The sequence below is a fragment of the Manis javanica genome, chromosome 4, assembly GCF_040802235.1.
Source record: "Manis javanica isolate MJ-LG chromosome 4, MJ_LKY, whole genome shotgun sequence".
NCBI classification, from domain to species: Eukaryota; Metazoa; Chordata; class Mammalia; order Pholidota; family Manidae; genus Manis; species Manis javanica.
In genome coordinates, this window is record NC_133159.1 from 25,178,278 (window position 1) to 25,194,127 (window position 15,850).

The window sequence follows — 15,850 nt, forward strand, 5'->3', positions numbered from 1 at the left end:
TCAATCTGTCTTAAGAACCTCCCTACAATCTGCTGAATTAAAATAGGATGTAATAAGTGTCATACTTGATGGAAAAAAAAGCACTAAGAAGGGAGCAGTTTATGGGACTGGAGATAGGAATTTGAGGAGAGCTTTGAAGGATAAATGGGAGTTTGCCAAGGGAAGTCATAAATTGCTGTGTGCATGTTACATACATGTACGCACAGTCATTCAACAAACATTCCCTTCCATGTCCAAACTCCCAGCTGCTCACATTCTGCTCCCTGAACACTCCTGCTGTGGGGACTGACTCCATTCTGAGACCTGAGTGGCAGGAAAGGGGACCCGGTCGCAGTGGCTATTTGAGAATATACTAAATTCTCCCCTTGCCAATGCACTGTCTACCACAAAACTCTTACCACGCCTGCAAAATCCCATGGAAACTAACTTTGAAAATAGTAAAAGAAAGGAAGAACTTTGGGTGGACACGTGAGAGGGTTCTGCCTCATTGGTATAATTTTCTGGCAGATGTCCCTTGATCATGGGCCAGAACATCTCTTTTTCTCAGCAGAACTACTTCACAATCGCAATTTCAAGCAGCCACTCTCTACCCCACCGCCTCTTATCTCTTCAGCTCACTCCCTCTGGGATTCATTCTCTGCTGATTTTTTTGGCCTGTTGGGACCTATAATCCATTGACCGTACCACATTTCACTGCCTCTTACCCCACTCTGCCCCCTCCTCACCTAGTTTACACGCCAAGCTCCATCATAATCAGCACTTTGCATGTACCCTCATCTCCCTCGCTGCTTTCTGCCCATGTCTCAGTTGCCTGATAAAACCTCAGTCGTACACCTAATGCTTCACCCTCCCTGTACCTGCAACTATGTAGCAGTATGTGTTGAACAAAAAACACAGACCAATGCCGACTTCTCTCACTGTAAAGTAAGGGCCTCTTTCCTTCAGCCAGCCCTTGGTGCTGCCTGGCAATTACCATTTCCCTGTTCCACTCCCACGCCTCCCTAGCTGGATGATTATCTCATTGTTTCCTTCCTCTTCCAGCACCTTCTCCTCCGGCCAAGCTTACTCTCAGCTGTTAAACTGCCTTTCACCTAGGAGAGTGCTACGCAGGCTGTATTTTAGAGAGAGAGACAGAGAGGTTTGGAGCAGCCACAAGAAGCTGGACTCTGTGGAGAGATGTTTTACTTTTTTTTCCCAGAAATTTAGGGGTATATGGAGAAATGGAATTTCCCCACAGGAGCGACCTCAGGAAGCATCCTTAAGGGCTTACACTGCTTTTAAGAGATTTTGAAGAAACTGGATTTGCATTTCTTTTGGCACTTTGGAAGCTGTTTAACACAGTCTCTTCACTTAAACTGTAAGCCCCTAGAGGACAAGGTGGGTCTGTCTTGATCACTGTCAGGCTCCCAGCACATACTACAGTATTTGGCACATTATTGTCAAAACTATATGGGAAATAGATGAATAAACAGGCTAAGTTTCATCTCCTCTGGTCTCTTCTCTTCTTGGGTAAGGGTGGGGAATATGTTTGTCTTTGGATTACTAATAAGAATGAATGAGATCAGTTAACGACACTCTCCACCAGGCCAAGGTTCAAAGGGACCATGGGTTTTCTCTGTGAGTGTGAGGGCAGGTGCTTGGGAGCAGGAAACAGGGGAGAGCACCTGGGGGCAGGCAAAGGGGAAAAGCAGAATGGTCACATACATTACCTCCACACTCAGGCTGCATGCCGCTCCACGAGCCGTTGGCTTGGCAGGTTCGCTCAGGCGATCCCCGGAGCGTGTGGCCAGCTTCGCAGCTGAAGCGCATCAGACTACCCAGGGCAAAGCTGTCCCCCAGACGGATGCCGTGGACTGGGATCCCAGGATCACCACAAATTCCCATGCTGGTTCCTGCGGACCAGAGCCACACAAACCCTTTTGTTTTAACATGGAGCAAAAAAAGGAAGTGGGGGCCTGGGAGAGAGAATATTGGGCCATTGCTAAGAGGAGGCATGAGCGCCATGAATGAGAGGGGTGAAAGCTGACTGTGTGTCTAGCCCAAGTTATCTGGATAGGCTCCTGCCTCACTAGCCTGTGGTCAGAGAATACAAGGGTCTGAGGTCATGGGTGAGTCTCTGGAACTACACAGCAAGGGAAGGGAGGAGGCAGAGCCAAGTTCTGTGGTGGAATCATGCCTTCCATCTTTGGCCTTGCCCATGTGGGATGTCAGAAGTCCAAGCTGGCCACATCCCCTCCTTCCTCCTTTTACCTCCTCTCCACCAATATTTCACTGATTCTGCAACCTCTCCATTCCTAGTTTCACTGTCTTAACTCAGATGCTCAACCTGCTCTTGCCTGAACTATTGCCTCCTAACCAATGCCCCTTCCTCTTCAACTCTCCTTCTAATCCATCTTCCTCTTTACCCTCAAATCTTAACCATGGACCACCACCAAGCATCTGATCTTGTTTCCTTCCCACTGAAACATCTCCATTGGCTTCCCACTGCCAATGGGGTGAAGTCCAAACTCCTTAGCATAGATTCCTCTCACCTGCCTAGCTTGAATCTTGATCCTGGGCCTTTCACTGAGGAGCCCCTTTTTGCAAATTCTGCAATACAGGCGAGCTCTTGATGAAATGTCTCAGACTCTTTCATTTTGTTCTTCCTTTGTCCCCTGACTCCTGCTATATTTCTGCATTTATCTGTGTTCTGATACTTTATGAATCCACCCAAGAGGGTGCTAAGGACCCAAGAGGTGGAGTAGGGTAGAGAACAGTGCCTGTGGGAGCCAGCACATCTCATCATATGGAGATGTATAGAAACACCATTCGATCAGATGAGGCCATGATGAGCACAAGGAGGGAAGAGGACAATTAAGGAACAAATGGCAACTGCATGAGAAGAGAGTTTCCAACCGATGTGGAAGGTTTCCCCATAAAGCCACATGTGTGGGCATCAGATGATGACCTCTGAGGGACCAGATTTAGTTCACTGGAGTAAATAAGTGTTTAAGTGATGTGTACTCCACCATTCACCATTTCATTTATGTCTTTTCCTTTCCATCTTGGCATTATTTCCATGTCTAGTCTAGCCTCAGACTATGAGAATACTATATAACCCCATGTTTGCCATTCTGCTCCCCACCTTGGAAGGGGGATTCATTCAACCTTCAGCTCAAACATCAAACTTGGCTAGGTTTCCTTGTCTTTTGGGGTTTTCCAGGATGTAGCCTACGCAATAGGCAGTACTGGGCCCCCTTGACGGCTTCCCTGATGGTGAGCGCTTTAACTCCCACACCAGTTAGCTGACCTCAGCTGGGGCCAGCACTATCGTACAACAGGTCTGAAAGCGGAGCTCTCCAGTTTTGGGGCTTATCTGACAGAATGGCCCTAACTGTAGTGTTTGGGCTCTGTTTCAGTGGTGTAAGGGAGTCTGGGACAGAATATCGTACCATGGGGGCAGGTGGCAACTACTGACTCTTTACTGAAGAGGAGTATCAGCAAAGTGATGGCACGGCAGAGGTGGGCAATGACCATCCCAAAGTATGTCTCAAATGCTAGAAATCTCTGCATGTCCTGATGGCCCAGGGACTTGATTTTGTTATGCATCATCTAGATGGACTGACTGTACAGATAAGGCTCAGAATCTGACCCTGGAACTCCCAAATGCATATTCTTTAGGACTGACACGAGTTGCTGTTGTAGCACACTCAGAGATTAACAGTGAAACAAATTATTAATAGGAGAAGTCTGGGAATGGTGTATTAGGGCAGTAGTGAAGAACTCTACAACACTAGGCAGCCACAGGACTAGCTGGGGAGGCAGTGATAAGAAAGAAAGGGAAGGGGTTGGGGCGTACGAGTCCCAAATGGGAAGGAAAAAACACAGGAGTAGGTCTGGACTGGGCCCAACACTAGGGAGGCTTGGGCTGTTCTCAGGAACTCCTGGAAACAAGTGTCTGGACAGGACTCTCACCATAGGGTGACCCCACAAACTTGTATCCTCCCTCGTTCACAGCCCCTTGGCTATATGGGCTTGGCCAGAGCTGACCAAAGGGATGAAGCTGGGCTCAGACCACCAGAGGCTGAGGTCCATTTGGGTCCACAGCTGTGCTCTCTCAGGGAGGGGAGGAGGGTTCCTCCCCATCCATCTGTCACACTCACACCTTGGGAGCTTGCCCACCTCCCATCAGCCAAGTGTTCCTCTGGGCCCGACTCCCCCACATTAAGCCCCATACCTGAGCAGTGGGGAAGGGAGCCAGTCCAGTGTCCATCCAGCCCACACATGCGGGTGGCATTTCCCACCAGAGTCCGCTTGCCAGTGCAGCTATAGCGCACGACTGCACCCACAGTGTAGCTGTCCCCGGATGTCTGGGAGTGGGGCGGGGAGCCGGGATGGCCGCAGGACACCACTGTGGGGAGGAGCAGACATCTCAGCACCTCTGGCAGGGGTGGAGCATTGTCATGGGGCACACCAGGCTTTTTGCAGTGAAAGGTAGAGAATGAAATATTATTCAGCCATAAAAAAGAATGAAATCTTGCCATTTGTGACAGTACAGATGGATCTTGAGGGCATTACAGTAAGTAAATAAGTTAGACACAGAAATACAAATAATGTATGATCTCACTTATATATACATGGAATCTAAAAAAAAAAAGAAAGAAAAAACCAAGCTCTTGGATACAGAGAATGGATTGGGGGCTGCAGGTGAGGCAAATGGGTGAAGGGAGTCAAAAAGTACAAATTTCTAGTTATAAAGTAAGCCATGGGCATGTAATGTACATCATGGAGTCTATAGTTAATAATACTGTATTGTATGTTTCAAAGTCACTAAGAGAGTAAGTCTGAAAAGTTCTCATAAGAAAAAAGATCCTGTAACTACATTTGATGATAGAAATTGTGATAACCAGTTTGCAATATATACAATATTGAATCATTACATTGTATACCTGAAATTAATATAATATTGTATGTCAATTATGCCTAAAAACAAGATTAGAACAAAATTGAGATGTACTGGCTAGGGTGGGGCAATGCCATCAATGTCACAGGTTTGCCTTCCCACTGATCTTGCCACACGTTGATCCCAGGTTCTTTCATTTACTCAACATATATTTACTGAGTGCCAGTTATGTAGTAGGCACTCTTTTATGTGTTTGGGAGAATGAAGCCCATGCTTTCACGGGGCTTATAGTTTAGTGGAGAGAGACTATAAATATAAAAATACATAGGTAATTCTAGGGCGTTATTGAAAACTACATCTCCATCAGGCAAAGGGCATTTAGGGGAGGGATGAGGGTGCTATTTTTGAGTAGGGTGGTCGGGGAAATCTCTCTGAGGAGGTGACACCTGAGCAGTGATTTGAATGATGTGAAGAGGCCAGCTATGCAAGATCTGTGGAAAGAGTTTTTGAGGGAAGGAAAATCAGGAGTAAAGGCTGAGAAGCTACAATGAGCTTGGTGTGTTTGAGGAACAGCAAGAAAGCCAGGACTGCTGGAACAGAATGAGCCAAGAAAGAATGGAGAAGGGATGGGTGGAGAGGTTGCCAGCAGCCAGATCACGGCACAGAATCTGGATTTTATTATAAGCATGATGGGACATCACTGGAGTGCTATGATCTGATTAACATTTTAACAGGATGATTCTAGCTACTGTGTGGAGGCCATTTCAGAGTGGGCTGAGAAAGAGGGAGATGTTGCAGGAGCTCAAGAAGAGAAGATAATTACTTAGAAAGACTCAACCTTGGGGTTTGGCAGGAGATCCTTGTAGTCATTGCTTGTACCCAAAAAAGGGCACAGGGCATGGTGACCAAAGGGAAAAAATATGAGTTGGGCCAACGCTGTCCCCAGTGTTGGCATTTTGATCACAGGGATGGCACGAATCGGTCTTGGGTACCTCCACTTTTTATTGTGGTCTTAACATGAGTCAAACGCTGTCCAAAGTGCTTGTTTATCCATAGAGACTACTGCTAACAATGCTTCCATCAAGGCATGGAGCCTGTTTCTCTTCCTCTTGAATCTAGGCTGGCCCTACAACTTGCTTTGAACACTGGAATGAGGTGGAAATGACACTGGGCTGGTTGTGGACCAAGAAGCCCAGCAGCTTCTGGATTTATTTGCTTGGAATACTATTGCTACCACGTAAGCAAGTCAGGCCTAGACTACTGAATGATAAGAAAGCTTGTGGAGACAGGGAGTATGTGGAGAACAATCATGATGCCCCAGGCAGCAGTCAGGACCATGTTCCCTGATGTGTGAGCGAGGCCATCCTGGATTTTTTTCCTAGTCTGGTCAAGCCACAACAGCCACAACACGTGAAGCAGAGACACACTGTCCATTAAACCTTGCCTGAATTGCCTATCATAAGCAATTAAATGGTTGTTTCATTAAGCCATTATATATAAGTCACATTTGGGGTGACACATTACATAATAGATAATTGAGGCAAAATGGATATGTTTTTGGAGGTCTTGAGGGTAGGGGCTGTATATTGCATGTGTGAGGGATATAAACTGTGGTGGCAGAAAGCTGACTGATACACAGTCTGCAAAGATGGCCACCAACACTTTTTTTCCATCCCTCTACACATATCCCACCCCTGCTACTCCACTCTACTATTTCCCCTCCCCTTGAGTCTGGGCTGGCCTTGTGAAATGTTCTGATCAACAGAATGTGGTAGAATGAGGTTTTGGGAATTCTGAGCTTTGGTCTTAAGAAACCTTTTGTTCTACAAACATAGCCTCCAAGTAAAGAAGACTGAGCCATCCTGCTAGAGAAATGAGCACAGAGAGAGATGCCGCATGCCCGAGGACAGCCAGCACCAAGGCCCCACGTATGTGGGTGTGGCCCTCTTGGGTTCTCTGGCCCTAACGGAGCCACCTGGGGCATGGACGAGCCATCCCTGCTGGGGACTTTGTTCACTGTACGCGTCAGCTTGACTGGGCCACATGACACTCAGATACTTGGTCAAACATTATTCTGTGAGGGCATTTCTGAATGAGATGAATATTTCACAATTAACATGAACATTTCTGAAAAAGGCATGTTGTCCTCTCCAGTGTGGGTGGGCCTCATCTGATCTCTTGAAGGCCTCAACAGAACACGAAGGCAGAGTAAGAACAGTTTTCTCTCTCCGTCCAAACGTCTTTGAGCGGGGACCTCAGTCTTCTCCTGTCTTTGGACTCAGAGTTGGACTGGTATTTACATGATTGACTCTCCTCCTTCCCAGGCTTTCAAACTCTGACTGGATTATACCATTGGTCCTTGTGGGTTTCCAGCTTGCTGACTGAAGATCTTGGGACTTCTTAGCTTCCATAACTGCGTGAAGCAATTCCTTATTATATATAGATATGGATATAAAATAGAGATAGAAATAAAAAAATATTTCTACTCTCTGGGTTATTGGTTCTATTTCTCTGGAGAACCCAAACAAATAAACCTGCTAAGCCCTGAATTCCTGAACTTTAGAACTGTGAGAAAACCAAAGCAGGGGTCATTTTAAGCCACTAAGTTTTGAGATGGTTTGAGAAAGGATAAAGTGAGTTTCAAGGATTATACTGTTTATTCCTTAAGACATCCCTATGAGGTAACCGCCACTTCTGTCTCCATTTACTAAGGAGGAAAATTAGGCATGGTGAAGAAAAGTAACTTATTCCAGGTCATAGACCTATTCAATGGTAGAATTAGTTGTGGAAACCAGTCTGGCTGATTTCAGAGGTTACACTCTTAAGCACTATGATTGATTTTTTTCTGCAATACTGTTCTAATACTATCAAAGAATTCTCTTGTTCTGAAAAATTTCTGGGCTTAGAAATTATCCGATTTTAACTCTGTAATGACTTTCAAGTAAACTCATCTGTAATGGACATATAACCTACATAGAGAAAAACATGGTAATTGTAAGTGTAGAGCTTAATGAACTGCCACAAAGTGAATACGCTCATGTAACCACCATCTGGATCAAGAAACAGTACGTCACCAGCTCCTTAGAAGCCCTTTGCGTCCTCTCCGTATCACTACACCTTGCCCCTCCCAAAGTAAACCACTATCTTGATTTCATACACCATTAACTAGTTTGCCTGCTTTTGAATTTTACATACAAGTAATCATACAGTATATGTTCTTTTGTATTTGGCTTTTTTCTCTGCACGTTATGTCTGTGATGGTCACCTACGCTGCGTGAAGCAGTCACTTGTTTGCCATTACTGTAATACACCAGCAGGTGGCGAATGTTTATGTAAGGGGCCAGAGAAAATATTTTAGGCTTTGAGGGCTATGTACAGTCTCTGTTGTATATTCTTCTTCGTTCCTTATGGTTTTCTTTTGGGGGGGGAACAATACTTTTAAAATATATTTAAAAGACATTCTTAGTTCAAGGGCCATAGGCTGGATTTGGCCCATGAGTCAAAGTTGGCTGACCCCTGCTATATAATAATTATTTGCATTAGTTATCTATTGCTGTACAACACATTGTCCCAAAAGCTTAGACAGCAATAAACATTTATTAATGCTCATGGTTTCTGTGGGTCAGGAATTTAGGAGTGGCTTAGCTGGGTGGTTCTGGCTCACGATTCCTCACGAGGCTGCCAACAGGATGATGGCTGTGACTGTAATTGTCTGAAAGCTTGACTTTTCCCCAGAGTGACTGATCAAGAGAGCAAGGTGGAGGTGGCAATGTCTTTTATGACCTATGCCGCACACCACCCACGTCACAGACCAACCCTGGCATAATGTAGCAGGATACTACATGAAAGCACGAACGCCAGGAGGTGGGGACTACTGGGGCCATCTTCAAGGTTGACTGACACACCACTGTGTGAATAGACCACATTTTATTCCTCCATTTCCTGTTGATGGATGTTTGGATTGCTTCTAGTTGGGAGCTTTTATGAATAATACTGGTAAGGACATTTTTACAATTATTGGTGTACCTATGTACACATACATGTTGGCTACCCTAATGATTTCTGTGATAGCAGTTGGCTGTTCTTTCTGATGTTCTTATTTGATTTCAAAATATTTTCCTTTGGGGAACTTGAGGCTAGTGTTAAATTGTGGTAATATCTAATAATCTCTGAAAAAATGTATGCAATGACTGACATTTTTTTCTTGTTACTAGCTTGATCTAGGCTTCTCGGGTATCTGTAAAATTAGTGAACAGAATATACTCTATTTTATTCCCTTCCTGTGATTTGTTATTTTAAAGGAGGAAGGAGTCAACAATAATAATATTTGTGACAAAAGATAAAACAATGAAAATATTATTTGGCTGCTATGGATAAGGAAAAACAAGAAAAAGACATGATAACAATAAAGAGAAACACATTTAATGTATACTTGCATAAAAATGAAGGAGGTGAAGAACAAAGAGAATGTGAAGGGCTGTTGCTGAATTTCTCAATTGTCGATATAAAAGAATTTTAAAGTGTTTTTAATGTTTATGCGCATGTCCAAATGGGATCTCCAGATTCTGCAGTGACTCTCTAACTGTAAATTAAGTTTAAATGTGTACATAAAAATAGGCAGGATAGATATTTAGCAAAGCTTATAATAGTAGACTTTCTTGTATTACACAAAATACATATGTAATGGGATTGAGAAAAGAGCATAAAATTGTAATCAAGCAAAAACAATAATACAAATCAGCAGTTCATGCTTGGGTGGACTATGCTGAGTCCCACAGTAAAAGGAAAAGGACCCCTACAGTGGTTCATAGGCCCCAAATATGCAAGTTGTATTAATGGCCAGCCAGTTTCCAAAGTTTCCACTGTTCTGGAAAGTTCTTTATCAGGGAAATGGCATATGATAAAGATCCAGATCATGCATTTCCTGTGGTCCTTGCATTTCCATACCAATTAAAGCATTTTGCATTCACATGGAACAAACAGCTGGCCTTCACCGACTTGGTTGACTAGGGGATATATAAATTATTTTACAATTTTCTGCAAGCCTATTCCCAGGGCTTGGCTCTTCCAGAAGTAGAAGTGCAGTTAGCCCCAAAGCAATGTCATAATAATCATGACACATCAGTGAAAAGGGCTTCACTGGGTGTTTCTGGGATCTACAGCCCTATAGTCAGTGAAAGTTCCTTGAGGTCTGGTGTTTTCAAAATATTCTCACCAAATCTACACACAAACCTCTATGTTTTTCCAGTTAACAACTGAATAGACTAACTGGGTTCTGATGACAATATGTCCTCTTTCTGGGAATCTTGCTGAGGCACATTTTCAGACTGTAATAAACATGTTTGTTTTTGAATGGGGCCTGCCTTAGGAAAATCAGCTTTTAAAAGAAGAGTGGGTCTACTTCTTGGTTTCTGTCCCTAGTAATGATAAATGAGATGATGTGGTGGCCTCAGCAATTAGTGAAGGTAGAGGTTAGCACTTATAAATCCCAGTGAAAAAAGAGGTGACAGTTGGCTTTTTGGAGTAAAAAATACCAGCAACTGTTGAGCATTAGTCATTTTTTGGAGAAATAATGGCTAGTCTGTTTTTAGACTTTGGCTTCTACCAGACTGAGAGCCTGATTTATGGTTCCTCCAGATTTAGGTCAGTCAAATGAGAGTTCACAATGTAAACATCATAAAACACATGAGAAACAAGTCACCATGAATGAGAATCAGCAGAAACAACAATAGCAGGATTAGACTTATAAAGACAATAATATTGGAAGTGTCAGACAGAGAATGCATAGTAAGTATGTTTAATATATTAAAGATATAAAAAATAATGATTTTACAGAGGAATCATATGCTATGGAACTAAATAAGTAAATTTGAAAAACAAGCAAATAGAACTTCTCAAATGCTAAACAAATAATTGGAAATAGAAACTCAGTGAACATTTAAACCTTAGCTTAGACATAGCTAAAATGATAAACAATGAATGCTAAGAGGAACAAACTACCTATGAGCAGTTTTTAAAGAACAGTTTTGTCTATGTAGCAAAATGGTGAGATTTATAGGTAGAGGTGAAAAGCCTACCGAGCCTGGTGGTAGCTGGTTATCCAGAAGAGAATTTTAGTTTGTTTTAAATTTACCTAAAAAAGTAATCATCTTAATGTAAATTGTTAATGTTTAACAGACCTGGGGAAATTTGTCAGAGGTGGAAAATATGGAAGAGAGTTTCAGGTACATAAAGAATAGCCAAGAAGGTCTAAAGTTAGAGTCCCAGAAGTAGTGAAGGGAGAGAACGGGTGGGGGAGACAATATTTATGGAGATAATAGCTGAGAATTTCCCAGATGTAAAAAAATCCAGGAAGCCTAATGAAGCCTAAGAAGGATAAATGAAATATCTAAATACAGTGCAGCAAGGTTCAGAATGCCAACAAGAAAGAGGATCTTCAAGTCTGTGAGGTAAAAATAAATAAATAAATAAATAAATAAATAAATAAATAAATAAAACAGACTACCTAAAAGGTAGAATAAATAGACTGCAAGCAGACTTCTCATTAATAATGATGCCAGCAGATAGTGCCAAGGGAAAATGTGTTAGCCTAGACTTCTGCTCCAGTGAAATTATCACTTAACAACCAGGGAAAATGTGGAATGCCAGAGACAGGAACAGACTTTTCAAAGGAGTTGAAGACTGGCAGCTTGCTTCTAATATCTCCTTTACCAAAAGAGGTCAGAAGATATTAGAAAGATTTCTTTAATGGGCTGAAAGAAAATAACTGCCAATGTTGATATTTAAACCTACCAAAAGTATCTTTCAAAAATGAGAGACAAATAAAGATATTACAGATAAACAAAAACTGAGAGTGTTTGTCATTGGCTGATCTTCATTAGATAAAATCTGAAGGATGTCCTTCAAATAACAGGAAAATGATTCCATAAGGAAGGTCAAGATATAGGAAAGAATGAAGAGGATAAAAAGTGGCAAATATGTGGATAAATCTAAGAGAACAATAACTGACTGCATTGAAGAACAACTTTAATACATTGTGGGTTTAAAAAGCAAGGCAAATTGAGATAAAAGAAAAGAATAATGTAGAAGTCAGGAAGAAAGCAAATGGAGTTAAAGTGTTCTAATATTCTTCTATATAGGAAGAAGAGAAAGACATTGATTAATTTTAGACTCTGATAAGTATTCCTATTGTAATTTCTAATGTACTCATTAAAAAGTAGAGTGCGTAATTTCCTTAGTAGTAGAGACAAAAAAAAACAGAATCATAAAATTCAAATCAATAAAGAAAAAAAAAACCTAATGGGTAGAACAACCAGCAAACACAAAATAAGTAGATTTAAAACCTAAATGGGAGGCAGTGCACAGAGGCAGAGTACCAGGCCCAGGCCAGCTGGAAAAAGTGAAATTGCCTTAATCAATTAGGTAACATTGTAACCAGGACAAGAGACAGACCTACTGAGTGTAAGCAAACCTACCTGGGTAAAGAATGCTAAGATCCAGATCAACACAGTCACTTGAATAACCCTATTCTTAAGATAAAACTTCAAAGAAATTGTTGATCACCTGTATGCATCACGCATTACACTGATGCCTATTCAAATGCTCTATAAATCCCCAAACCCTAAACCCTTAGGTAAGCCTCATTTCTGAGGTTACCCACACTCTTGTCTGAGTGTGTACAGTCCCTTCGAATTGAAGAAAAATTTTTTTAAATTTGATATATTTAAAGTGATGAAAGAAAAAGGCTTTCAACCAAGAATTCTATATCCAGAAAACCTATCCTTCAAACATGAAGGAGTATTTAAGACATTTCAAAGATAAACAAAAACTGAGAGGATATATTACTAGCAAACCTAGAAAGAAACCAAATTATGAAAGAAGTCTTTTAGGTTGAAACAAAAGGACTTGAAGTCACATGAAGAAATAAAGAGCACTGGTAAAAGTGAAGTATATTTTTTGTTTGTACCTTTTTTCCCTCCTATCTGAGAATCTGCATAAAGTGATAATTAGTAATCTGTGTTGATAGGTATACAGTTTTTAAAGATGTAATTCGTAAAACAACAAGAGCACAAAGTAAAAGGGAGGTAATGGAGGTATATAGGGGCAAAGGTTTTACATACAATTGAAATGAAGCTGGTGCTAAACCAAAGTGCATTGTTATAAATTAAGATGTTAATTGTAATTTCTAGAGTAACCACTAAGAAAATAACTTAATGTAAATTATTAAACAAATAATTGGAAATAAACACCAGGAAATAAACAACACAGAAATTAAAATAGTACACTAGAAAAGATCTATTTAACACAAAAGTTGACAGTAATAGAAGAACAGAGGACATAAAAAGGACATAAGGTAATTGAAAGGAAATAGCAAGTAATTGAAAAAGAAAAGCAAGGCGGATGTAAAACCTTCTCTATGATTAATTTTTTATTAGGCACATAAAAGGCAGATATTAGTAAAATGGATAAAAACATGATCCAACTCTATGTTGTTTAAAAGAGACATACTTTAGATTCAAAGACACAGATGGACTGAGAATAAAATAAGAAAGAAGATATACCAGACATAAATTAGCCAAAAAATTGCTGGAGTGGCTGTCCTAATATCAGTTAAAATAGACTTTAAGATAAAAAGTTGTTACTAGACACAAGAAGGATATTTTATAATGATAAAGGGATTAATTTGTCAAGAGGATATAACAATTATAAACATATATACATCAAGGAAGAGAATCCCCAAACATGAAACAAAAACTAGAACTGAAGGGAGAAATAGACAAATCAACAATTATAGTATGAGATTCAACATCCCACTTTAAATTATGGATAGAACAATGAGAGAGAAGATCAGCAAGTAAATTTTAGACTTTGGCTTCTAAATTTTTTATTTCTAAAAAGGAAATAAGTGAACGATACAATAAACCAACTAGACCTAACAATCATCTACAGAACACTCCACCCAGTAAGATCTCAAACTAACAACCTAACCTTCCACTTTACTAAACTAGAAAGACAAGAGGAAACCAAGCCCAAAGCAAACAGAAGAAAGGAAATAATTTAAGATTAGACTACAGATAAATGAAATAGAGAAACAATAGAGAAAATAAGAAAAAACCAAAAGTTGGTTCTTTGAAAAGAGCAACAAAATTGACAAATGTGTAACTAGTCTGATGAGAGAGAAAGAGAGAGAGAGAGAGAGACAGAGAGAGACAGAGAGAGAAAGAGAAATGGGTATGAGTCCAAGTACTAACTTCAGGAATGAAAGCCAGGACATAGGAGAATGTTATGAACATGAATGGTGTTTGCCAACAAATTGGATAACCTAGATGAAACTGAAAAATCCTAGAAACAAATTACCAAAACTGACTCAAGAAGAAATGGAATATCTGAGTAGAATTATAATAAATAAATACAGTCAATAGTTAAAAACTTTTAATAAAGAAAAATTTCATGTCCAGATGACTTCACTGCTGAATTCTACAAGACTTTTAAAGAAGAAATAACACTAACCTTTCTCAAGCTATTCCTAAAAATAAAAGAGGGACACTTCCCAAGTCATTCCATGGAGCCAGTATTACCCTGAGGCCAAAGACACAAAGAAAGAAAACTATAGGCCAATACCCCACGTTATGAGCACAGCTACAAAAATCCTCAACAGAATACTAGCAAACAAAGTACAGCAGCATATTAAAAGGATTATACTGTGACCAAGTGTGATTTGTTCCTGGAACACAAGAGTGGTTCAACATATGAAAATCAATCAATGTAATACACCATATTAATAGAGTGAGAGAAAAAAACCACATGGTCATCTCAATGGATGCAAAACAGCATCTGACAAAATCCAACACCCTCTCATAGTAAAAATGTTCAGTAAACTAGAAATAGAATTTACTCAATCTGATAAAAGGAATCTACAAAAACTCCACAGCTAATATCATACTTAATAGTGAGAAATTGTAAGCCTTACTCCAAAGACTGGGAACCAGACAAAAATGTATGTTCTGCCACTTCTATTCAACATTGTACTAGAAGTTCTAACTAGGGAAATTCAGTAAGAGAAAAAAATAAAAGGCACCCAGATTGGAAAGAAAGAAGTAAAACTATGTCTATTTACAGATGCCATAATCTTAGATTATTAAATGACATTGGATTAGGTAATGGTTTCTTAAATTTTCCACTAAAAGCATGAGCAACAAAAGAAAACATAGATGAACAGTATTTCATTAAAATTAAAAACTTTCATGCATGAAAGGACATTACCCAGAAGTGAGAAGATAATCTACAGAATGGGAGAAAACATTTGTATGGGTGTAGTATCCAGAATATATAAAGAATTCTTAAAATTCAAAAATATAAAGACAGACAACCCAATTAAAACTAGGTAAAGAACTTGAATAGACATTTCTCTAAAGAAGAGATACAAATGACCAATAAGCACAAAAGAAGATGCTCAATATCATTAGCCATTAGGGAGATGAAATGCAAATAAAAATCACAGATACTACTTCACACCTACTAGAATGGCTATAGTGTAAGAGATGGACAATAACAAGTGTAGATTAGCATGTGAAGAAATTGGAACCCTTGTATGTGGCTGGTGGCCTTACTTCAGAAAACAGTTAACCTTAAGAAGTTAAATACACAGTTACCATATGACCCAGTGGTTCCATTCCTAGATATATGCTCCAAAGAATTGACAACATATGCCTACACAAAACTTGTACATAAATGTTCACAGCAGCATTATTCATAATAGCCAAAAAGTGGAAACAACTCAAATGTCCATCAACTGATGAATGGATAAACAAAATGTGGTATGTCTATATAATGGAATAATATTTGGCCATAAAAAGGAATGAAGTAATGATACATGCTACGATGTGGATGAACTTTGAAAACCTTATGAAAGTAGAAGAAGCCAGGCACAAAAGACCACAGTGGGGAATGGGAAGTGAGTGCTGAAGG

The 15,850-nt window shown here is 40.3% G+C and overlaps 1 protein-coding gene across 5 annotated transcripts in view; it reads right to left on the minus strand.

Moving 5' to 3' along the window:
• CSMD2 (CUB and Sushi multiple domains 2) overlaps positions 1–15,850 on the minus strand; it is a 600,037-nt gene that overhangs the window by 36,111 nt on the left and 548,076 nt on the right. For all 5 annotated transcript variants that reach the window (XM_073233614.1, XM_073233613.1, XM_037010709.2 and 2 more), the window contains 2 exons: positions 4,217–4,390; positions 1,710–1,892 (listed from right to left, as the gene is read on the minus strand). In XM_073233614.1, the coding sequence (XP_073089715.1) occupies positions 1,710–1,892; positions 4,217–4,390 (357 nt within the window). The remainder of the gene's footprint in view (positions 1–1,709; positions 1,893–4,216; positions 4,391–15,850) is intronic.